Genomic DNA, 27,259 nt, shown 5'->3' on the forward strand with positions numbered 1-27,259 from the left:
GCGGACATTTCTAGACTTAAAGCGTAAGAAAACACTAAAAATACAATAAAGAACTTAAAGTACAAAAAAGACATTACCATTTAGCGTTTGGGTGTCAAACGCGGCAGTGAGGGAGAACTGTCCGTCACTGCGAGTGTGTGTGCAATCTGAACCGATCAGGGAGTTTGTGTGTGAGGTGTTCGGATCTCTCCTCCTCTCACACTTCCTCAAACACACTCTCCCTCCCTCTGAGGTCGCAGTCCTCCTGTCCGTGTGTGTATGAGCAAGACTCATTTAGTGTGTGAGGGCTGTTTTAAAAGTGTGTACGCTGAGGGGCTGAACTCAAAGCCCCCCGTGGCCGTCTTGAGAGCAAACGGAGCCAGTCGATTTCCCCCAGAGACTCCAATGCAGATGGTGTGAGCAGTGAGGGGAAAAGTTTATGACAGCTCTGCTGTTTTCGGTTCACGGCTGCCCCATGGAGCTTTTTGATTTTACGGTTGCAGCTATAGACTTTTGACCGGACTGTTTGACTCAGTAATGCACTTGTATCGGACAGAGTCACGTTTGGGATTGAATCTTGGACCACAGTGAATTCTGTAGCGGTCTGAGTCACGCACTGGATTTGTTTTGGGTTTTATTGACATTTTTTCCCACTGCGTTTTTGTGGACGTTCTTTGGATAGCATTTTTTAAGGTAATAATTGTCTGTTTACAGTCATTTGTATGCTGCTAATGACAAGTTAGCTGTGTGCATGTGGTTATTTTTCAGTTGTGAGAAGCGCGCGTGTGTGTTTTGCTTTGCTGTAATGTAAAGGTCACCCAGCTCCAGAAATGTTGTCTATGTGTGCATGCGTGTGTCATAACCACAGAAACACATAATGAACTATAATCAGTGTGTATGTGTATGATTCTTGCCTTTTTATTTATGTCTATCTATATGGGTTTTTCATCAAATGTCGTGCAGCTGTGTGGCATAGGCTACTGGACTTGTTAATTGTCAATTACCCAAACAAACCTTTTTAATAAGTTCCATAGACCTCACCGTTGGACAAAGCTAGTTTCATATTTCTACAGCTGTTGTCTACTAGATTTGACAATTTGAAGGAGAAGTGTTAAAATAGCTCAGATATTCTCCTTTTCCATTCAAAAGTACAGCGTTTTCAATTTTTGGCTTTGTTTGAAACACTTGTGATGGACATCCAGAGGTCGGAGTTCTCAGTTTGAAGTACTTTGTCTCAGATATTTATTCTCATACATAAAAATAGACTCAAATGGCAGTAAGAGCATAGTGTAATAAATGTGGATAGCAGAGCGTGGACTATTTCAGCTTGGGAGATTTTGATTTAAAAATTGAGTTTATATTGAAATCTCTTCTTTTGTTTGCAGAATTGGGATCTCCTATGAAACTCTAAAGGAGACACAACTTAGATTACCTGGGTCTTTTCCCTCAGGAGATAAACCAGGGCATTTAAGCCATTTGCTCTTCTTTTATTCCCATATCTACAACAATTGAGATATTAAAGAGCTCTTATTCTATGGGCAGAGAAGCATTTTGTGTACTAATAAACTCACAGTGAATTAACTCAGCAGTTTAGAAGTTTATGTTGAGTTAGAGGAGGTGTGGAGGAGAGCGGCAGAGGGGGAGAGGTAGATGGAGATGCAGAAACTAATGAAAGGAATGAACAACAATCTGTCAGCTCACTGACACTGAAGGAAATGATATCTGGAAGAGAAGAGAACGTACTGTTCGGTGATAATTCACAAACAGAATGGGTTATGCTGTATTTCTCTGTGTTTTTAAATATTTAATTTTGTTATATAGGAGAAACAGTTAAGATTCTAAAGATGGCTCACTTGTGATTTGTCTTTTTAAAGGATAGCATCACATTCAACACATTCTAGAGGTCCTAACCCTCTTCCAATATCCTAAACTTATTACCACACGTTATGGTGCTTTAACGTTGATGAAGGAACGTTATTTGCCAGTACGGAGAGAGCGACATCACTGTGGCTATTTAGAGGACTGATCTCCTTTCATTTTTCCCCATCAAACCCTCTGTGACCCAACGCTGTGATTGTGTTTGTGATGAGGGCATGTCTGTCTCTGTCTCATCCAAGCATTGTGCAGACTGCAAACCTTCTCATCTGGTGTTTGGGAGCAGCCAAAGTCAGAGCAAAACAGTTGCATCACTTTTGCAGCTACACTCTTTAAAAAAGGACATTTATTGGCATAAATTGTTGCATTAGGAACCTTTAACATGCATGGAACTTTTCCATCAGACAAAAGGTTCTTTACAGTGGATAAAATTTATTTTGATTATTCAAATGTTTTTCACACTTAGAAAAAAATTGTTCTTTTAAGAACTGTTCACTGAAAGGTTCCTTGGAGAACCCAAAATGGTTCTTCTATGGAATCACTGTGAAAAAAAAGTTTTTTTTGGAACCTTTTATCCTTTAGTATTCACTAAAAATAGATGTTTCTGTAGATCTGCAGCAATCATGGCAGCAGTAATTCATCAATTGATAAAGATGTGATGGAGAAGAGTGTTCGCGCATTCACCATTTTTAAGAGCCAAGGCTAGTTTAAAATGTCTATTTCAAATGACAATTTGAAGAAGGAAAAGTGTTAAAATAGCTCAGACGTTCTCCTTTTCCATGCAAGGGTGTTTTAGGGTTTTTTCGAAACACTTGTGATGGGCAGAGTTTGAAGTTCTCAGTTTTAAGTACTTTGTCTCAGATGGTTTTCCTAACATTCTTAAGGAGAAATACATAATAGACTTAGATGATTGTTGACATACAATAATAGTATAGAGTAATAAATAAATGTGAGCATGGCATGGACCATTTCAGCTTGGGAGAAATTTATACTGAAATTTTCTTTTGGTTGCCCATTCTTATTCATTTATAAAATTCATTTATAAAAATAGATGTTTGTGTAATTCATCAATTGATTATGCAATGATGAGGAACAGCGCTGTTGTCAAGCACATATTCAGCACTTTTGGGAACCAATGCTGTGCCATAATTTCTTCAAGAAGGCACTACAGAAGGCAACTGTCTTGAATTATGGTCTGCAAAGTTCTAGGTTTGGCAAAAGTTTCTCACCTAGTTGTGAAGGTCTGGAGACTAAGAATATGGTCTAACTTGTCTAAACAGTCCAAACCTCAAACAAAGAGGTAGTCGGGCAGTCCATTGAACTGGAGTCAGTCATTCTGCCGAATTAGAGAAAGGACACAGCCAAAGCCATCCCAATCTGAAGGTGGCTGCAGTATCATCATCATCATCATGATCCTTAAATGTGTCTGTTTTTAGCAACTCTGTTTCCCTTATTCATACAAAAAAAGCCAGCGAGGTGCCTCAAGGCCAACGCCCGTTGACTTACCAACCACTTCTGCTAAAATTTCCCCAAATGAGTCAGACAGTCATATGCCTAAATGCATGGTTTTGCACAGATGTAAGAAGGATTCCTCAAGAGGAGTATTTTAATAAATCGAGAACCTCACATGTGGCATTACATTAGTTAGAACCTGACTTGTGGCAATGAGACAGATATACAGTGTGGCCTCCAAAACAGACAAAAAGTTCCTCAAAGGGACTATAAAATCTTGTATATCAATACTTAGTGAATGAAAAACATAGTCCATTCAACTTTTCGCCAAATTACTCATATTGACTACATTTATTGTATGTTTTGGAGCTTGATGGTTGTTGTCCCCATCTATTTTCATTGTATATGAAACAGTATCCTGGACACGGTTTTAAATCATAAGGGGAAAATAAGTAAATGATGCCAAAATATTTATTTCAGGCTGAAATATTCCTTTACCATTGATATATATTTCCATACAAAAATTCTGTACGATTTTTTATCTTTTTTGAAAGTCTCTTATGCTCACTGAGAGTATGTTTAAACAACAATGATGCACTAAAAATGTAAAAGTTTTTCCTTTGCATTTTTTAAAAAGTTTTGACAAAGTTGCTAAAACGATCCATTCATACGGATCCGTGAAAATGGCTAAAAATACAGCGCTGAATTTTGCCTGCCAGGCCAGTAGATGGCGATGCCACTTTGTAAACACTGCGCACATAACTATAGACTAACTGTGTAATATATATGCGCGTGACCGTTTTCACAAATTCACGTTTTTGTAGTTTACACAAAGACAATAAGGGTATTGTTTTCAAAACCATGCACTTTGAAACCTGTTTTTGAATGTTTGCAATTCCAGGCTCTCAAAAAATTAGTTATGTAAATGAATGTATGCATTTATTATTTGAAAAATGGTAATATCGTAAATGTAGCCATTTCGCCAGTCTTCAGTGTCACATGATCCTTCAGAAATCATAATATGCTGATTTGCTGATCAAGAAACAGCATTTCTTTTTGTTATTTTTTCCCCAACTTTTGTAACATTAAAATGTCTTTACTGTTACTTTTGATCAATTTAATGCATCCTTGCTGAAGAAAAACAAAAAAAAACAACCAAAACTTACTGACCTCAAACATTTGAACTGCTGACACATTCAAGTTGAAAAGTTGAGAATAAAACTAGGAAGTGGAACCATTTCTACTTTTGCTAATTCTTCTGAAACATCTAAAGTTGAAAGGAAACAGAAAGCCCTTATGACATTTCCATATGAATTAAGTGAGTATGATGTCATAAGAGATTTGTGTTGCCTTTCACCTTTTGATCTTTGAAATTACTGTAATGAAACAGTGTAGACGGCCGAGTTGAGAACAGAAATAGGAATTGGAACCATTTCTAAGTTTGCTAATTCTTCTAAATCATCTAAAGATGAAAGGAAACACAAAGCCCTTATGACATCATACTCACATAATTCATATGCCACATGTGTCAATCAAACAGCAGTGACAGTCGAACCCTGACCTTTACCTGACTGTGTACATGCACTCTGCCAGAAAGACGTCTCTCACACCCTACTGTGATTTTGGCAGGTTTTGTCCAGAACAACACAGTGATATGTGCCTCAATTCTCGTTTTTAGAAGTTTTGCGTTACTGATAGATATTTTTATATTCTAAACATTTAGGCCTGGTTTCATAGACAGGGCTTAGCCTAAGCCAGGATTAGGCCATAGTTCAATTAGGACATTTAAGTAATTTTTATAAACGTGCGTTAGAAAAAAACATTACTGGTGTGCTTTTTGAGACAAAACAAAGGCATTGATATATTTTAAGATCAGTCAGTGCAAGTTTCTTTCATTTGAAACAGCTCAGACTTGCATTTTAGTCTAGGACTAGGCTTAAGCCTTGTCTGTGAAACCGGGGGTTAAAGTTTTTATTCTTTATATACACTAGCATCGTATTGAATTGAATAGCATTTGTCTTCCATTTTAGAAGTTTTGCGGTACTGATAGATATTTTTATATTGTGAACATTGAAAGGTTTTATTTTTTATGTACACTAAAATATATAGCATCGTGTTGAATTAAATAACATTTGTCTTCCATTTTAGAAGAATGTTTTTTTTTTTTTCCAATAAGCTCATTTGCAATGCATTCTGGAATTGCTTAATCCATAAAGGATATGAATTTCATTCCTTTCATTTTCTGTGCTAAATTCTTGGTACGCAACCTGACACGCAAGGTCATAACGTGGCTAAAATACATAATTCCGTCTGTATGTCTTTTCAAGCATCGATATCTCTAACGGTCTCTGGTCTGGTACAGGGGCATTGTGTTTCACGGTCAGTTGGGCTGAAAGTGGCAATCAGCATTAGCAGCTGCAGCATTAGCTGTCAGGAGCCGTAGACAGAAGTGACCAGCAGCTGTCAGACTGAAGCACAGACAAGACAGACAGACAGATGGCTGGGGTAAAGCCTGCAACGTGCCCGTTTTAGTTCACTCACTCACAGACACACAAAGAACTGGGAGATATAAAGAATGCATGACCACTCAAGGGATTTACTGCCCTTTGGGGCGACTGAAAATGCCAGATTAATGCATCTTTTCCATCTTGATGCTCCTTTAATAATCAATGTTTTGTGGGTTTTCTTGGTTTTGCACAATGGCTGTTATTTAGTTGAAGCTCCAGGGATCAGATTTCTAGTTGATGAATCTGGTGCAGGTGCACTGAACTTTTAGCTAAGATCAGTATATATAAGACCATAATATTCTGGTCCCTATATTGTTCAAAGGTTTGGGGTCACTAAGATTTGTAACTGTTTTTGAAAGAACATTTTACGCTCACCACGGCTGCATTTATTTGATCAAATACAGTAAAAGTGTAATATTGTGAAATACTATTATTTCACAATATTTGAATAGATTTTAAAATATTATTGATTCCTGTGATGGAAAAACTGAATATTCAGCAGTCATTACTCGTCTTCAGTGTCACATGATCCTTTAGAAATCATTCTAATATGCTGATTTAGTAGAAACATTTTTTTCTTGTTATTAATGTTGAAAACAGTTATTATTTTTTTATGAAAACTGATACATTTTTTTAGGATTTTTTGATGAAAGTTAAAAGGAACAGCATTTATATGAAACTATTAAAAAAAAAAGAAATTAATACTTTTATTTATAAGGATGCATTAAATTGACGTTTACATTGTTGTTACAAAACTTACAATTTCATATAAATAAAAATTTATATGAAAATTTTGTATAATATTTTGTATAGGACTTTCAGTGTTTAATAACAATGCAGAAATTATATTTATTTATATTTATTTATTCATTAACATAAATAAATATTGGGTAAAATTGGGTGCCATTTAAGCTAGATTAGATCTTTTATTGATAGTTTTTAGTACCTAATTAAATTTTCATTTTGCATCCATTCACCATCTTAGCTAAACATTCTCATTTATCTCTTTGCATGGAGTGCATTCTGGATTCTACAAAAGATACATGAGATGCTACCTTAGAATTGACAAAATTACATACAGTATCTCATTATTTATTTGGAACAGCGATCCAGCATATGCTTATAATGCCTAAAATTGTTGCCTAGGTGGCCAGAACTTTTTTCCCTGAACACAGCTCTTGAGCTAGAGAAAGTGGTTCCCAGTAATAAAAGGGTCAAACAAAGCCGTGTCAGACACTAAGGCCAGCTCTGTGTGCTCAGCCCTGTCACATTCCCATGTGCAGAGTAAACATGCTTAGCAAGCAAAGAGTATTAAGCGTGAGCAGATGCTACACTCAGCTAACAGATACAGAAGAGAGATCTCAAATTACAGCATTTATGGTCTCTTTCTAGTTCATAAATATGTGTTGCATAGGATGAAGATCTTGCTGAGCAAGATATTTAAAGTTGAAATATGTATACACAGGAAATAAATGGTATAGAAACAATTTTCACTCAGAAATTGATAGTCAATTTCACAAACAATTACAAAGAAATGGCAAGTAGCATTGAATAAAAAAATGAAATTTAGAACATCCAATGATTATTTTACTCAGAAAGTTGGCAAAGATGTCAATGAATGTGCACCAAATAGTCAGAAGGCTCAAAAGAGGTCAAAATAAATGAGGAGAAGCATGAAAATATCCTATCTGCAAATCACATATATTCTTGTCCCGGCAGGATTAGATTTGTCACAGGATTCCCAGGTTAGCCGCAAAACAATCGGTAATTGGCTTCATCAGTTTTTCTTGTGTGAGAAAAACAGGTCATGTTCAATTTCAGATGGGAATGAAATCACAAAGTACGCCTGCGAGACACAAATTTCCATTGGCATAGGGCTTGCAGGAAAAGTCTTGTTGTCAAGTAATCCATTACATCTGATTGAGATGTCTGTTATGGAAGATTGCACAGGATGCTTTCTTCATCCGTGTGCCAGGGAACACTAGCCAATTGACAGAAATTTCTGAACATAATTGCTGGGATCTTTCTGTTTTTCATTGATCGATGTTGGCAGACATACCTTACATGAGCTTCTATGTCCATTGTAATGAAAGCCAGTGGTCTTCGCTCTAAGTAAACCGTCCATTGTTTACTTATTCCAAATGGGTGGTTTAAAATGTTTATTTGTTCTCTAAGATTGATCAGAAGCGATTAATAAAGTGTGTGAGTCATTGGCTGAGGTTTCACTGCAGTGAATGACTGGATCTGCGTGTTAATGTTAGAGAAACTTTCACAGTCATGCTGCAGTTTCTGCAGTTAGCAGAAACATAGATGCTCTGGTTATAAAACTTCATTGACCTGTGAATGTACAGTAAGATATCATTTAACAGATGCTTTTATTTGAAGCTGTTGGCCGCACACCTCACTCATAATTGGTTTTCTTCATTGGTTGTTTAACAAAAGTCAGTTTAAGATGAAAAAAGGGAGCTTCAGTAGTGTCTCTGAAAAAGCAAGCCAAACTCAAACCGTTGATGGAAATGAGAAAAGCCTTGTGGGATTGCAAAAGTGTGGTCTTACAATTGTCTGGAAGTGTTTTGGAAGGAGTACATGGTAATCGTGGACCTTGCAGATGGTTCACAGAAAAACAAAGTGAAAAAAAAGACTATTAGAATATTTTTGCATTGCAATTTTTTTGTGTTTTTGCAGTATTACATGCAAATAACTCACATTGTAATAACATAGCACTACACATCTAACTACTGTATTACACACTCTAAAAAATGCTGGGTTAAATATAACCCAGCACTGGGTTGTATTTAACCCAGCATTTTTTTAGAGTGCAGTATGCCATTTTGGTGGAAATATTGTAGATTCCTGCTAAATAATCTTTTAGGAAACTGAAGGACTTTGGAGATTTTTCAGTGAGGGATTCTTGTCAAAAAGGTGTTTTTAAGTTTTTAAATGTTCATTAAAAATACCATAGTTTGTTGTAAAGTAACCATACATTTACAGTGTAATCATGGTAACGAGGCGCCAGTTGTTTTTACCTATTGTTTGGTTACCAATACAGATACCACAGTTAAACAATTGAAGATTTATGGTGAATTTTCATTAGGTTGGAGATCAGAGTGTTCCGGTCAGAACCGCGCAGTTCTGTGAGAGATTGTCTAACCATCTTCTCCCCATAAACATAGGGATTTTGTTCCCTCTGGAGATTTTCTCGTATGCATGTTCCTGTTAATGGACATTGTTCTCATATTCCCACAGACAAACATGTACACAGTCCCAAGGTCAAAGAGTGTGAGATATTCATCGTAGGATTCCAGAATTGTAGTATACTAAGATGTAAACAAATAAACAGCTGCAGACTGCTGTAGTAGAGAGAGTAGACTTGTGCCGGTATTCGGTAATACGATATATCACGGTAATGACTATGCACGGTATTGTTATCGTGGGCTCTTCTAAATACTGTGAATAATTATATATTACAAGTTATTCAGAATTTTGAATGCATTTTAAGAATACTTTTCCCATCAACTGGTCAAAATGCACAACACTGCTGTATGCTGCGTGAAAGACGCGTGCGCACTGATGTAAATAAGCACGGACGAGAAGCACATGGCAGAACATGTGAGAGACGCTCTGGATGAAAGCGCACTTTCACTGTCTGACAGCAGATGGCGCTAAATTGCAGAAAGCAATTAATCGCAACATGAAAATTTGATACTGGCATATCCCTAAGAGAGAGGAAACTGAACACTCACATAGAAGCAAAATCTTGATGTCACTGTCAGATTTTATTGCCGATTTGAAATGTATTATTATTGAAACAAAGGTATGCATGACATAGGAGTTCTGGCAATATGACAAGCCGATAATGAACCGATAAATGGACCAACTCTGTACAGTTTTGTCTAAAGCATTAAAATAAAAAACAATAAAAACTAAAATCAAGAGAAGAAAAATAATTTGAAAAACATGTTAACATGTTTGTAAATAAAATAAATGTTTTACATATAATAAATGTATTTAAAGAGTAACTTTTAAGTGAGTGCAAGATGATGTTAAATGAGGTAAATAGGGAAAATAAGTATTCACAATTAAATGTCTATAGTACACACACACACACACACACACACATTATATATATATATATACAGTGGGTACGGAAAGTATTCAGACCCCCTTCAATTTTTCACTCTTTGTTCCAATATCATTAACCAATTTAAATAAATATTATACACACACACACACATACACATACACACATTGTGCATCCATCCCTAATGAAATGTTGTCTTGACCTGACCAAGATGGCCATTTAATTTTATTTAATTGATCTGTATACATATTTATACCTTACCCTTATTAATTATTATAAATTATTATTAATTACACTACAAAAAAGGAGATCTGATAAAAAAATGAGTATTAATAATGCATTTCTATTCAGCAGACTGCAGGGGATATTTAATTCATGAACCTCATCAATAAACTCCTTTATGCCAGACAGAGAGGCTGTGCGAGAGGACAAGTCTGTTTCTGTCATCAGAAGACCAATCATCCGCCCACACACACACACACACACACACACACACTCATTCACACACAGAGACACGCCCCACTCAACGCCCAATTCCTCACCTCCGCTATTAGCTTGTTAGCCCATTAGCCTCATCAGTTGTTTGACATGATAATAGAGGAAAAGAGCGAGGCTTTTCTAAATCGTACAAAAGGAAATTATGCAAACGCCAAAATTGAGTGCAGCTCCAACAACAGATACATTAGATTTCATTCACCTCTCTAATGTGTATGCTAACACTTTATTAGCTGTAATTATACACACGAGGTTGTTATGTAGCCTTTTCATCATGATTCTTTTCTACAAAGCAAACAGAAAATTATATTTTTTACATTTTCTGATGAAAATGTGAGCGATGCTTACACAAGCTAAACTTCTAAGTTGCTAGTGTGTTGTGAATGGTTGCCAGAACGTTATTTTGCGGTTGCTAAAGGATTTTGGATGATTGCTAGGTGGTTATTTACCAAGCACTGCTAATGAGAACAGCAAAGAAATATTTTTTTTTATCATATTTGGCATCTGCAGAGCATCCAGGCCATTATTTTTGATTGAGAGAGGGACAAAAGTAGTTTCTGTAGTATGTAATGGAGATTTTGTCTCTGATTATTGTGGTAAGAGTCTGTATTTGATGTTTCGAGCGTTCCCTGCGTCTCTGTCGCAGCTGTTGGGTCTTCAGAGAGGAGTTTATAGATGGGAACTTCAGTGACGCCCCACACAGACAGCAGACAGCACTAATATATCACAGAGCCTTAGACTTGGCATGGTGACAGAGTTTTACTCTTCTGTGTTCATGCTGCTCTGTATTCATAGCCTCATTCAAACCAGGTGCATTAGAATAGTCAAATCTCAAAAACAAGCTGAATAAACAGCATCTATGTGGAGTGGCCCTACTGTATAGGAGGCAGGTAACAAAAATTAGTGGTTGTATAAAACGCTGACTACATTCATTGATTGTTTTTCAAAAATAGTATGCGAAACAGTACACATTGTACAATGACAAAACTTTTCAAACTTTAGTATGCTACATTGTCACATGACTTCATTACATTGCATATTTCATATGGTATGTATCGTGTGTTTATTTAGCATTTTTAGCACAATTTAGTGTATAATTTTATGAATTCCTGTTTTGTGGTCAATTTTGCTTTAATAATGTGACATATTTCTGAGTAGAGGCTTGAATTTGTTCCATGAGAAAACGCTTAGATTGTGAATTGATTTAATTGGGCCTCAATAAATTTGCTAAATCGATGCCTAAAATTAGCTATTTGGCTGATACATAATGTAATCTTAAGGCTTAAATGATGTCAGTGAAAACTTAGTTTTAAATTTGATTAATTATTACAAGGCAAAAACGCGTTTTGGACAACCTGGGCTAATTGGAAAAACGTACATGTACCTACATTTTTGCAAAACTCCAAAATGTACCTATATACATGCATACAATTCACTGCAGTTTCAAGTTGAAATGAACACTAGAGGCAATAAAAAACCAACAACCTTTGTTTTCACACAAATGATCATTATGGGGCAGATTATTGATTAATACAGACTATTATGACCTGAAACTCCATGATTTGGAAACTAGTACAGTTTGATGTCTTGCATCACTTAATCAGCTCCATATGTATGGCTTTTCTGATGTAGTAAACTTGCTCGGTAGCGCACCTGGTACAGTATTACACTTGTGATGTGGGGTCTTGTGAAACATGAGTCACAATACAAGAGCTCAAAGATCTGTAAAAGCAAGCTAAAAAGTCATGGTTTATTGAGCAAATGCTTTTTAAATCTAATTTGCTTTGGTTAACATTATTGGTTAGGTTTAGGGTAGGGTTATGATAGTTGCAACACTATTTTGAAACGTGTAAGAGTGAAATGCTGTGATACATACAACAACCAAGATAATAAAACATTGATAGGTTCATGTTTTTTAGGGGATAAAACCGAATAAACTTTTAGTGACACTCACTGGAGATTTCATATTTAATGTGTAGTGAAATGTGCAATGTAAAACCTTTTTGCAGAAATGTCACCACAGGCACCTTTTTCCATTTAAAAAATTATGCACTCAAATGAAAAAGATGCATTATGGAAATAAATTGGGTCACATTTGAATTCATCAGATTAGATATTTCAAGAAAACAATTGGATGAAAAAATTGGAAAGTCAGTTGTCAATTGTACATTGCACTAGGATATAGTATTCCAAGCAGTGTGTTAAAAGCTACTGTATGTACTTTGGCAAATGCAGTATGTCACCCTGGGATTCCATGCATAGGGAAAATTTGCATACTCCACACAGTTTACATACTGAATGCTGCATATATAATAAGAGTAGTGTGACAGTATATGATTCCAAACACAGCTTTACTATGTGTTTATATGTATATGTGTGTGTGATGGCAGTACATCGGAGACTTCAGCAGGGTCTTACTCTGCTCCGCAGCCCTGCACTTGCTAAGCAGATGACGGTAGTCGAGCAGACTTCTAAAGCAGCACATCTGGAGTTCATCGTAACCCACACACTACACACACCACCACCTCTGTGCTTATGACAACGTGGCAGTGCTGCTTTTCTCACTGTGAAATTACTTTTACTGCATGTGACAACATGACATTATAACTTTATAGTCCAGCTACTTTCGCATAAGATAGATTTACACAAAATACAACTAAAAACCTAGAATGCATAATTTGTTGAAAACATAGTGATGAGCAGCAGCATTTAACAAAAATACCCAAATGCTGCAAGTGACTGGAATCATCTAATCATTCTTTGAAGTAGTTCATTTATATGATTTATTCAAGTGAACCGATTCACTAGAATGAATTAGACTGTCCAATGCTACATATGAGAGAGAGAGTGCAAAATTGGTGCAAACCATTGGTCGGACAAATCAATTATATCAACCCAAATTCATATCAATGGTTAAGAGATGTTGTTTAGATGCTCAAAAAATAAAGGTTGTGCGTTGGCATCTATGGTTCCTTGAAGAACCGTTTCATTGTTCCAAGATTCATGCAACCTTTCCATTGTACAAAAGGTTTTTTATAGCGGTTCTTTAGATCCTTAAATTGTTCTTCACACTAAGAAAAATGGTTCTTTTAATAATTGTTTACTGAAAGATTCTTTGGGGATCTCAAAATGGTTCTTTGGCATTTAGTCTTAAAAATAAAGGTTCTTTATGGGCATCAGTTGTTCCATGAAGAACCTTCAACATCCATGGAAACTTTTCTTTGCACAAAAGGTTATTTGTGACCCTGTACCACAAAACCAGTCATAAGTAGCACGGGTATATTTGTAGCAATAGCCAAAAATACATTGTATGGGTCAAAATTATCGATTTTTCTTTTATGCCAAAAATCATTAGGATATTAAGTAAAGATCATGTTCCATGAAGATATTTTGTAAATTTCCTACCGTAAATATATAAAACTTAATTTTTGATTAGTAATATGCATTGCTAAGAACTTAATTTGGACAACTTTAAAGGCGATATTCTCAATATTTTGTTTTTTTTTTTGCACCCTCAGATTCCAGATTTTCAAATAGTTGTATCTCATCCAAATATTGTTCTATCCTACCAAACCATACATCAATGAAAAGCTTATTTATTCAGCTTTCAGATGATGTATCAATCTCAATTTTGAAAAATTGACCGTTATGACTGGTTTTGTGGTCCAGGGTCACATTTATGGGTTCTTCAGATTTTTTAAATGTTCTTCTCAAATGGTTATTTTAAGAACTGTTCACTGAAAATGGTTCCAAAATGATTCTTCTGAAGCATCGCCCTCAGAACCCTTTTGGAACTTTTGTTTTTAAGAGTGAACCAACAGCAATGATTTCTGGGATATAAATCTATGAACAGCTTACTTATAGTTGTTGATTCTGTGTATTAAATTGGGAAAAGATGAAGTATTGAAACCAACCCCATCTCCAAAAATTGGAGAACAGAGTGTGCATGTCCCTGTTTGAACCAATTTTGGGTCTCCGATGCTGTCAGCATTGAGAAACACAGTCATCTGAGTTTATTTCCGAAGCTGTTTGAGGAAATTAGATGCAGAGGCGGTATTTCAGAATCCTGTCTGGAGCTCAACATGTTCTGGCTCTGCCACTGTCTGAATTATTAATGAGGCCGTTGTGAGACCGAGAGCAAGAGAAAATAAGCCCTGACCTCTAAATATGACAAGAACAAGAGGATTAATTCTGCTACTCTTTTTGTGCTCTGCATGAGAGCCAAGCGATTCTTCAGCAGATACAACATGTTCACCTCCAAATCAGATAATAAATCCTGAAGTAATCTTCTCAGGTTTATGAAGGATAATGGTGAGATTAGACTTAGCAATTTGAGGGTTTATAGTGAGAATTATGATTCCAATAGTTAGCATCTTGATTCTAAGCCTGATGTTAGCCATGTTGCTGAGCTAAAGTATGCTAATACAAAAGTTTTGAGTCAGTTTTTTTTTTCCAGAAATTAATACTTTTTATTCAGTGAGGATGCATTAAATTGATCAAAAGCAACAGTAAACATTTATAATACTACAAAAGATGTCTGTTACAAATAAATGCTGTTTTTTTTTAACTTTCAGAATCCTGAAAAACAAAATTTCACAAATATTAAGCAACATTTAACATTAATATTAATAATGAATGTTTATTGAGCAAATCAGCATTAGAATGATTTCTAAAGGATCACGTGACACTGAAGACTGGAGTAATGATGCTGGAAATTCAGCTTTGCATCACAGGAATAAATTACATTTTAAAATATATGAAAATTAAACTTTGAATTGTAATAATATTTTACAATATTACTGTCTTTGCTGTATTTTTGACCAAAGGCCTAAAGGCCTAATTAAGAGATTTCTTAAGACTGTTTGGTACAAAAACATACACACATGCAAATGTTAGATTAAATAGTTGTTTTTAATTATATAGAACTATTTTCTATCAAGTTTCAATTGCAATGCATTCTGGGATTGCCTATTGCAATATGATACACCCAATGCTGCTTGACATTTTTGTCAAAATTATATGTATATGTTTGAATTTTGTCAGTGTTTTGACTAATTGTCAGTATCCAACAGAAGTGTATATATTTTAACACGCTTTACTGTAAACAAAACTCAAACTCAGTGTAGAATATTCTGAGAAAGTTTGCATGTTTTGACTAGAACTTTTTTTAAGGCAGCACTTTTGCTGTGTAATATTTTGAATAGTCAAGAGTGCATCTACGATGCTGTCTAGATAGATAGGAACCTCCCGTCTGCTTTGAAAGAATGAGGTCGCACTGAGAAAAAAGACCAATTGTGATGAACGTCTCCTCAGTTTAAAGTCCAGTGCCGCTCTGATTTGAATGGAAGAGTGAATGGAAGAAAAAAAATAAAACTTACTCAAAGGAAATGGTATCACACACACACACAAACAGCACACATCACACATATGTGCTGAGGCAGCGAGTAACAAATCTCCACTGACAGGCGTGATATGATATGATATTGATATATGATATCTCGATGGGCACAAATGTGAAGATTCTAGTCTGGCAGCTCGTTCCGCCCCTCCTTCTCTGAAAGATGTCATCTAAAATCATAAACATTCACATAAAACACCCTTTATGATTTCATGCCTGCATGTCTGGCTGTCAGACAGTCACTTAAATGTACGTCAGGTGTTTGGCCGACTGCCCTGTTTTGCAGATATGTGATTCCCTGTCTTGTGTCTCTTGTGGCGGACAGATACACATTTATAATTCCAGCTCCCAGCAACTGTTTAGAAATTCATTTTTTAATGCTTTGTTCCTGGACGGCGTCCCCTGGCTCACGATTTTAATCTCTTGAGCAGAATGTTGTTGTGGGAAGGTCTGGTGATCTTGTAGACTCATGAAAAGCACAATCTTATTCCAGCTGCTAACACTAGATGGGTTTGCGTTTGGGAAGGTGGGAGAAAATGGAAAGGAAGAGCGAGAGGGAGCGAGTTGTAGAGGAGATCGGTTAAAATTGCACTAGAGGTCACTTCCTCTCTGGTGACCAGATTTGGCTGAGCTTAACTCATAAAGCAAACATCTTTAGTCATTGTGAATGTTAATGTCAGTAGGTCATAACATAAAACTAGCAGGGTCAGAGGTCAGACTGTGACATGATGTGATGATTGGCTTGGCTAAAAAAAAAAAAGTGAAATAGGGGGTTGAGTCCATAGATAGCTCTATCTAGGTATTCCATGTCAATGGGCGAGTCCATTAGAATTCCTTATGCAATTTTTCATTATTATTTATTTAAAATAATTCTATTTAAAAAGCTATATGTATGTTTTGTATAGCCTATATGTACTGTATGTATTTGTTTTTATTTTTTACTTTTTTATATATCTTCTTTTTTTATTCTACTGTTATTCAGTAAGGATGCATTAAATTGATCAAAAATGACAATAAAGACATGTATAATGTTACAAAAGATTTCTGTTTCAAATAAATGCTATTCTTTTGAACTTTCTATTCATAAAAAAATCCTTTGAACAATGTATCACAATACTGGCTGCTTAAAATTCAGCTTTGCCTTCATAGGAATAAATACGATTGTGTATAATATTACGTATAATATTAAAATGTATTAAAATGGAAAACATGTATTTTAAATTGCAATAATATTTCACAGGAATAGTGATTTACAATACTTGTCATCAAATAAATGCAGCTGGGTTGAACATAATAGTTATATCTTCTAATAATATTTACTATGTATAACGTTATAATATTAAGTAAATAAAGTGACTGTTAAAGTAAATATAATAAATCTCAATTATTTATTTTCAGTATATTTTCTAATATTATATAAATATTGTAGAAAATAAATATTACAAATAAATAAATGTAATTTAAATATTACATAATAATACAACAGCAACCAAGCATTCAAATATTATATTAATTTATGAATGTAAATATTATTAATTTTTACATTTAGTATTAACATTACTACTCTAGTAGTATTTAGTATTGTTTTCGAGGGATGTATCATAATATTTACTTTTATCTAATCTACATTTATCATAATATTTTCTATATAATTTTATATAGAAAACATTTTAACATTTTATGTTTACTTTGTTTTATACAAGTAACTATAAAGCAAACATAATATTTACTTTTATTTTATAATAAATAGGCTACTCCAAAACTCTGCAAGTAGAAAAGATAAGTGAATAATAGTGCCCTGTTTGTCAGACAGCCAGTTCATATCTGAATGAGCATTTTTTTCCCACAATAAATGAGCACTGCCTTTCCCACCTAGAAGTAGTTGCTTATCTTGACAAATGCAAATGCGGCATGGATGAAGTGAGCAGTATTATGGCATAACAGGGCAACGGTAGTGTCCTTTGTATTATTACCAGAACACCTGCCTGAGAGATTAGTCACGTGACTCATATCACACTTTCAGTTATATCATAAGCTAAAACTAACCCGTCTCCCCCTCTGTTTCGGGTATAGAAAGGTCTTTGGGTTTGGTCATGGACGAGCAGGCTGGCAGCGCGGGCAACAGCCCTCAGCACGGCCGTGGATCAGCCAAGCAGGACGTTCTCCACTGCGGTTGGCTCCGGAAGCAAGGAGGCTTCGTGAAGACCTGGCACACGCGCTGGTTCGTCCTGCGAGGAGACCAGCTGTACTACTACAAAGATGAGGACGAGACCAAAGCTTTGGTGAGTGGCTGCTGATTTGGGATTTCATCATTCACTCACTCATTTTTAAAACTGACAGTTCGCGTCTTTACATGCAAACATACACAGATGTGCACATTACGCTGTTTAAAGTCTACCAGTTCATCCACATGCAACTATCACGACATTCTCCGAGTTCAAATCTCAAGCCAAGATGCAAACAAGAGAGGTGAGGACAGAGTGACCTGCTTTTTACCTCACTGAATGATGACTTGTCACGGTTCTTCATCTAACAATGGAGATTTTTATCCTCGAGGTCATGCAGCTGGACAAAAGTGTTTACTATGGAATCAGGCGGGAATTTGAGAAGGTTCCATAAATCTGCCTTAAAACCATCCCGCCTTGTGTCTCCACTGAGAGGAAGACGGGCTTTTGCCCACAGGAATATTAAAGATTTATACCTTCACGTCCAAGTTTTAAGATTCGTCTCCTCGATATCTTTGAAGTTCCATGTTCAGCTTTAATTTTCATGTTTAATGCACTGTTTGAGCTTGTCGCAGGTTTCGTCAGCAGTCAGATATTGGATTTCAAGGGTAGGCAGCTTCTTCGTTCAACGTTTTCGTTGACAAAGTTATCGAAGGACCCTGAATACGACTTTTGAAGGAAACGAGAGGCTTTGAAGTTCTACAGACGACTATATTTGAGGTTTTTAAAATACTTAGTGAAGGATAGATGGTGTGACGCTCTTCTAGAATCCACTGGCAAATCAAGTCTTCTATCAAAATACTAACGTCTGCCCATGTTTTCATATAAATAATGCAATAACTCTGGAAGTAAATATTATAATAAATAATATAAACAGATTTTTTAAAATCATATTATAAATATTTTGTCTAATATTATTTACTATGTATAGCTTTAACATATGAAGTGTGTAAATCTTAATTAACAAAGTATGTAAATCTTAATGATTTATTATTATTATTATTATTATTATACATTTGTATTATAGTGATCATATCTGCTTTATAATATTTGCATGATAATATATATATATATATATATATATATATATACACACACACACACACACACACACACACACACACACACACACCCACACACACCACACACACTTTAGTCATAATTTATTGTAGATAGAATAAAGAGAGATTTATCATAATATTTACTTTTATATTTATCATAATATACTTCATTTTGCACAGTAAACATTTGATTACATTATTTTCTAGCAATATTGACTGTATGTATATAACTTTATATTATTATTAAGTATAATATATAAATAAATATCAATGATTTGTTATTGTACACTTTAGTTTTAATAATACTTCAGTATAAATGTTTTAAGAAGTTATTTTTTTATCATATGTATTATTATTATTTATATTATTATATTTATACTCCATATTTACACACACACACATATATATATATAAACACAATATAATATAATGCTATATACTTTTTTATAGTATTATAAATATATTTATTATAGTATATATATATATATATGACATATTTATAAGTATTAAATAAATATATATTTACTTCATAATATAATAACGTTTATTATATTATTTATAATTTAAATTTAAATGACAAATTAATTTATTATAATAATCATATGTCCTGTATAATTATAAAATTTGCATTATAATATTTATTTGTATAGTACTATATATAAAGATTATAATACATAAATTCCTCTATATCTGTAGAACAAGCTGTGTGAAGTGTTTGGTTTATTTACGTTTAGTGGAAGCTGAGGTTTGCGCGAGTTGACTTGTTTGTCTGTAGCCTATTGTACAATGTTCTATTGTGCATAAGCCGCCATTCAAAGTCTCTAAAGCAGTTTGTGGGTCAAGTGTACAAACATTTCTGTCAAAATAGATGAATTATTGATTGATTCCCATTCATGTGTTGTCTGTGGGTCAATCCCTCACTGTGTCTGGACTGGTGCTTTTCGAGAGAATATTGTGTGTGAGTGTTTACATCTTTGCTCATGTGGGTGTGTGTGTGTGAGTGAGAAAGCAATGGAGGGTCAGGTGAACTCAGACATGCTTTGCCATGACAAAGCAAGTGCATGAATGCAAAACACCACAGCCTAAATCAAGCCCATGTGCCTAAAGATGGACTAGACCAATTCATAAGATCTCTGAAGACCTGCAAACATCAAAACGGAGGATATACTCATGCTTTTTTATCTGCTTTTTGTTCCAGAGGGACTGCTGAGTATTTGAATTGCGAATGGAAAGGCAGACATGAGTCAATGTCTGTTATGACAGGCTGTTGTTGACACAATAACCAGACCTTCAACCATAAAAGAATCGCTTTTGCTTTTTCTTTGCATATTGTTTAATCATTGGCATAAACTATTCCATATGCGCAGAACTAGTCAAAATAGTTCCATGGATGTGTGCTGGTCTCAGAGGTCTCTATGGCAACGGTTTGCAGTGTTACAGGGAAAACCACTGACAGCACATCAGACAGAAGATTCAAATCATGTTTTGACTGTCTGTGCTTAGACAGAGAGTCAGAGAGAGAGGAAAGTATATCTGCTCTGTATTCTGCAACCGTCTAATGAGAAACAGACAATTGTTCACTGCTTAACAAACAGGCTTTCTCAAAGTTCTGCAACCAGCCAGCCATCGCTTTCCAGTTGGAAACATAGATACAGCATCCATCCATCCATCCATACATCCGTCCGTCCGTCCGTCCATCCATCCATCGTCCATCTATCTGTCCATCCATCCATCCATCCGTCCATCTGTCCATCTATCATCCATCTAACTATCCATCCATCCATCCGTCCATCTATCATCCATCCATCCATCCATCCGTCCGTCCGTCCGTCCATCATCCATCCATCCATCCATCCATCCATCCGTCCGTCCGTCCATCCTGAAAAATTGTGTTTTTGATTGGTCCAGACGCTACATATCTGTCCATCCATCTAATTATCCATCCATCCATCCATCCATCCGTCCATCTGTCCATCTATCATCCATCTAACTATCCATCCATCCACCCGTCCATCTATCATCCATCTATCCAGCCATCCATCCATCCGTGTTTCTATCCATCCATCCATCGTAAATTTTATAGTTTATTTTATTAAATAATACATTTTATTATATTTATTGCTTTAAAATGACTAATACATACTTTTATTATTACTTTTATTCAGCAAGGATGCACTAAATCCATCCATCCATCGCTTTCCAGTTAATCAATGTGCAAAGAAGCAGTATTTGAGAGACTATTTCTCTCAAATATTGTTCACAAATCTGTCTAAATCTGTGTCATCAAATAGATCAAATTTGAATTTGATTTGAATATTATATTATTATATTTTATTATTTTATTATATTTTATAATAAAATATAATTTACATTATTTTATTTTATTGTAAATCTATTATTAACTTTATTCTGTCTATCTATGCATTATAATATTTAAACATCTGAATATATATTGTATTAAAAAAAAGATAATCAACACCTACTTTTTATGGGTTATATTATGTTTTATTATGAAGTAAAGTAAGTTTTTATTTTACTGTTTACTATTATTTATGAAAAGATGGATTACAATGTGTATTATATAGCTTTCCCAAAAAGTGAAGAGCTTAAAAAAAGTCTGCACACTCTCAAACATCAGAAAGTCACAAGCGAGATGAAAGTAATATGAGTTTTGAGCAATTTACTGAATAAAAACAAGACAAACGTTTCGGTCACATGTTGACCATTTTCAATGCCAAGCTAACAAGGTTAGAACTAGGAGCCATCTTAATTTGAGGAATCACATGATGATTTAAGAGATCACATGATCAATCAGAACACACACTGATCCAAAAAAAAAAAAAAAATGATATTGCTTTAAAATATAAGGCAGGAAGTGTTTCCCAAGATTGCATTTTTTTACTTAAAAAAGAAACATAATTAAACACAACGGCCTGTACTGTTGAAATGCTGCAGTCATTCAGCTTCTGCATTCGAATATAATTAAACAGTGATATTTAGTCTTTTGGCAGCTTTCACAAGATCCAGCATGACTTCAGTTCAGCATATTGACAGAATCAAACAGTAAGGAAAATGCTCCTGTCTGATAGCAACAGCTTCAAAGCCTTTGAACAATCTGCATATGTGCAAACTTTTAAAGTCAGAGCTGCTTTTGATCTTCTAAATGCAGTTGTTTTGTGAAAGTCGGCACAGGGTGTTTAAGTGAGAAAAGTTTGTAAAAACGCCTTCGCCTTATAAGACCTCGCTCTTCGCTTTGCTTCCCTGTGCATGTCTTTCTTAGATAGCAAGAAAAATGACACTAAAAGTTGAAAGTTCCTAAAAAAAATCAGTCTGTCTTCCCATGGTGCACCTCTTTTTGACATGCACAAACAAAGCAAGAGTACTAAAGAGTACTCTTTTGGCATATTTCAGCATATTTCTAGTCATCTAAACAAAAAAACATGACACTGAACATCTGAAATTATGCGTCACCCACATTTTGAATATAGCATTTAAACGCATTTTAAATATGCATAAGCATCACAGCATGTAATTTTCATTGGCCACGATTTAGCCCGCCTTTCCAAACATATTCTGTCTCCGTCCATCTCTCCAGCCTACACACCGAAGGTTAAGAGCTGGAGGGCAAACGGAAAGAACAACCGCCGGCCCACAATGCATCTGTTGTTCTGCTCTGTTTTATGAATGAGATCCCTTATGCTCTTCAAGATGTGGAATATTAGAGCCTGCCAGGGAAGACAATACAAGACCTGTCAGTGAAGTGAACACAGATGTATATTTTGAAGCGTTTGTGTCCACCTATAATGTGTGAGAAGTGTCTTTGTCTACTTATAATGACCCTTAGAAACAGGCTGTTTTTGATACTTTACTTTTAAGACTGCTGTATGTTGTGATTGTCTAACCTTTACATGCTAACACCATCCTTCATCAGGCCTAGTAGTTGAATACTCAATAGGTATGTTATGTAAACACAGGCAGTCATGTGCTTATGTAAAGTCACAATCGTGACAATTTTGACCCATTTTTGCTCCAGTGGAGTTTGGGGGCGAATTTTTTTCAGAATACCAAATAGTATGCTTAAGCATTTCCTATTATTAGTATCAAATGATACTTAGGCAAAATGCAAGTATAGTTATTTTTTATTTTATTGTAAATTTTAATATATTTACTTTTTATTATAATCAATTTGATTGTCTATTTTTAAGTGAAAATTTATTATAATTTATTATAAACCTTTATTATTGATTTTCATATACTACCATTCAAAAGTTTGGGTCAGTAAGATTTTTTTAAAATTAATACTTTTATTCATCTAGTACGCATTTAATTGATCAAAAGTGACAGTAAAGACATTTATAATGTTACAGGAATATTTCTATTTAAAATAAATTCTCACTTTCGGATATGAGACTTTTTTTTTTTACAAACATTTTACCGGCCTTTTATTATAGCATATACTATATATTTGTTATTATTGTTTTTTTATCATAGTATACATTTATTATATTCAATATAATATGATTTAAAATATAAAATATATTTTATTTTATTGTAAATGTATTATAAACTTTATTCTGTCTATACATTATAATACATTGACATCTAAATGTGTATTGTATTAAAACAGATGATCAACACACATAAATTAGTAATTAATATTTATTTTTACTCTTTACTTTTTATAAGAGACTGACAAAATAATCAAAAACAAACTTTTGAATTGTAGTGCAAGTTCTGTTATTTTTATTATATTATATGTAATTGTTATTATATTATTTTTATTATACATTTCATTATATTTACTATAACAAAATGTAATATAACATTATAATTAATATAATAATTAAAATAAATATACATGATTTTATTGTATTGTTTATTTATTATAAACTATATTTACATATACCAAATATATCACAAAAACCTTTTGTTTGTTTGTTTAGAAGATAGATGACATTTTGTTTCGATGCCTAAAAATGATTTGTTATGCCTGGAATTATATATAATTATAATAATTTCATCTAAATTTATAGAAATTGCTTGAAAAGAAGTTTATCATCCCTGAAAGTCATAATTCACACGCCAACTAGGGAGGGAGTGTTACAGTATAGCTGGATAATTTTATTTCAAAAGAGCTTTTTTTCTAGATATGACCCTTTTAAAGAAAACGATACAGTATATTTAGATCCTGTGCCTCTCTTTTTTCTCAAATAAAGGCGAGCAGCGAACCAAAGACAGGTGCATTAATCCCAACTAGCTCACCTACAGCATGTTCCTCGCTGCTTTTATTTCTCTACCACACAAACAACCAGGTGAGTTTGTTTTAGAGATGGAAAACTTGTCTGTAAGTAGGGCACACAGAGAGTTTGTGTTATTTGCACAGAGCCCATAATCTCCCCGGACTGTCACACAGCGAACAGAAACATGCACTGCTAACCAATGCACTGCAACACCGGAATCAAAAAAAAAATTGATACCAAAGTTATATCACACATGCGAAGCAAAAAACACTGTCAGAATAAATCAGAAAATTCATCAGTTTGTAGTTGAGGAGGGCAGTGAAGTGTAATTAAGACGCCACGAGAGGTGATGAAGCACTATCATGAAAGTGGCTGTTAATTAGCATCTTCATTCAAAGCGATGGCTCCATTAGTTGCCTGCCTCATTAGCTTAATTGCTGTCTCTCATTCCGGTGCATGAACATCTGCCCCCTAATGTTCCCTAAGGAGACGTGGCCTTGTGACTTCACACACACTCGGACAGGATCATATTCTCAGAGTATGTGCCTGCTTCTGGCCATGTAGAGTTATTGAACTTTACTTAGAGAGGGGCTTTGTGCACTTGCGTCAACGGCGTCAAGTTAGGCACGCGGGGTTCGTCATAACAGTGCTGTCTCGTGTGCGTCTGTCACGTTTGGAATGCACAGAGCGGCTGCTGACAGGGTCAGAAGTCATCTGCTGCCGTGCTGCGAGGGGCATTAGTGGGCAGGGAACCAACGCATGTGGGTTCATTTTATGCACTTGAGTGTTCATAAAGGGGGTTTTGTTTAGCTGTATGGTTTGCATGATTATTGTAATTCAGCTAGAAGTATAATAATTGGACATGCTGGGATGACACTGAGGTCAGAATGCCTGTTTTAGGATCAGTGAACCTCTTAAAATAAAGCTGGCAAATTGTATTTTTTTATATTTGATTTTTTTAATAGATGTTGTCATTTTATTTTTAAATAAATTTTATAATTTTACTTATAAAAATATTTTTATTTTATTTGGGGGATTTTTGTGTGATATATAATACAGACCATTAAGTTAGGATTTTCATTTTTTTATTTTTTTTGTCTCAGTCATGAAAATTTGGTCGCAAATCTGACAAAATATAATAAAATATTTTATTCATTTAACTTTTTAAAAATAGATTTGATTAAGTTATCTTTAATCATTACATTTAATTTATATTTAGTAATATTTTTCTTAAAAATAAATATGAAAATGTTGAGGCAAATCTGGCAAAACATGTTTGTATCATTTAGATCTCATAAATAGAAAGTCACATTTCATGCCATTTTTGCCGTAATCATAAAAATTTTGTGGAGAATTCAGTTGTCTTCATTACATTTAATTTGTATTTATATTTACTTTTTATGTAAAAAAAAGTTATAGACATTTTGTAGCAAATCTTACATAATGTAATAATATATATATATATCTCTCTCTTATACAGTATATATGCAGTAAGCTTAAACCATTACATGTAATTTATATTTATATTTAATTATAATGATATGACATTTAAGAATAATATTTCCTTTTATTTTACTTTATTTTTATCATTCAGTTTTTGTAAACAGAAGTTATACTTCATGACTTTTTTATTGCATTAGTCAAACATTTTGTGGAAAATCTGACAAGCTGTATTTTATTAATTTTAAGGTTTGATATTTGTTTTTGTTTTATTCCATTCAGTGATCTTTTTCAATCATTATGATTACTATTATTAATCATTTATGGGATTTTTTTTTACTTTATTTTATTTTGTTTCATTCGTTTTTTCTTTTGACATCCCAAAAAGAATTCAAAATGATGAATTATTAAGTATTTATGTGAGATTCGGTTTGCACCCCATTGCAACAGTAGTCTTGACCACACAAGTATGCAATATGCAATCAAATCCCTGATAATATGCGCAGCAGCATCTGTCTTCATGAGCTTATTCACTAATGTGTCCTAAATGACCTGCTGAGCCACTGTTTCCTCTAGCACTTCCTGTGCCACTGTAGACATCAGAGGTCGTCTGGGGAGCGGAGCACCTTTCACTGCTCGCTAAATGAAGTCTGAGGTATTAGTTACAAAGCAGCATGAAAAACAATGTTGAAAATAGTCTGTTTGCAACAGAACAAGCAGTGTCAGCTAAAATTAATCACAGGTATGAAAAGAGGGTGTATAGACACCTGAAATGTTCATTTATACAGGATACGAGCCATTAATTAAAAAATCAGAAGGGAATTTGCTTTCATAGAAAAAATGTGCTGATTTACATGCAATTTTTTGGGTAAGGCTATGGCTCATTATTTTTGCTAATCGATATTGTGGCTCAGACACGCTTCGCCTTTAAATCTAAAAATTGAACAGGACTTTCACGCCGAAATGCTTTAATCTTGTTCTCTCTCTGTCCTTCAATACATGTCAGACCAGGACTTTGGCAAATTTAGGAGACATCCAGACAGATTGAAGGTTTATGTAAGTATCTCTCAGTCTCTCTCCTTCTGATCTCCTCTGTGGATTTGTGACAGGTGATCTCTCATTATCCGCTCTATCAGCTGTAGTTAAGAACAGAATCCAGTCTGAATATCTTCTCTCTCTCAGGCGTTAGATATGACAGTAATTAGTATTCTGAGCAGACTGAGGTTATGGCTTTAACTTTTATGTCTTATTTCTGTAATCTTCTTTATGTCCTCTGTGCTCGCACTCCTTAAATCTTGTCGCCATCCATCCTTCGGTGAACAAAATATGTGGCACTATAACTTTACTGCACGGTGTATAATCACCATAAAAATATTCCTTTTTAATGAGTCTCATCTGATTAGACTGTAAAACAACAGTAAACACAATAGGTCATTAAAAAAAGCAATATTTCAGGCTGCAGAACAGATTTGGAGAAATTTAGCATCGCATCACTTGCTCACCAAT

At 34.5% G+C, this 27,259-nt stretch overlaps 1 protein-coding gene across 1 annotated transcript in view; it reads left to right on the forward strand.

The window, feature by feature from the left end:
- Window positions 1-267: 267 nt before the first annotated feature.
- The window catches only part of LOC107662265 (rho GTPase-activating protein 24-like), a 123,272-nt gene continuing 96,280 nt past the window's right edge, over window positions 268-27,259 (forward strand). Inside the window, exons 1-2 of the mRNA XM_016452247.1 lie at window positions 268-672; window positions 17,861-18,069. Of these exons, the coding sequence (XP_016307733.1) occupies window positions 17,881-18,069 (189 nt within the window). The 5' untranslated portion in view covers window positions 268-672; window positions 17,861-17,880. The remainder of the gene's footprint in view (window positions 673-17,860; window positions 18,070-27,259) is intronic.

The sequence above is a fragment of the Sinocyclocheilus anshuiensis genome, unplaced genomic scaffold (assembly GCF_001515605.1).
Source record: "Sinocyclocheilus anshuiensis isolate Anshui unplaced genomic scaffold, SAMN03320099.WGS_v1.1 scaffold457, whole genome shotgun sequence".
NCBI classification, from domain to species: domain Eukaryota; kingdom Metazoa; phylum Chordata; class Actinopteri; order Cypriniformes; family Cyprinidae; genus Sinocyclocheilus; species Sinocyclocheilus anshuiensis.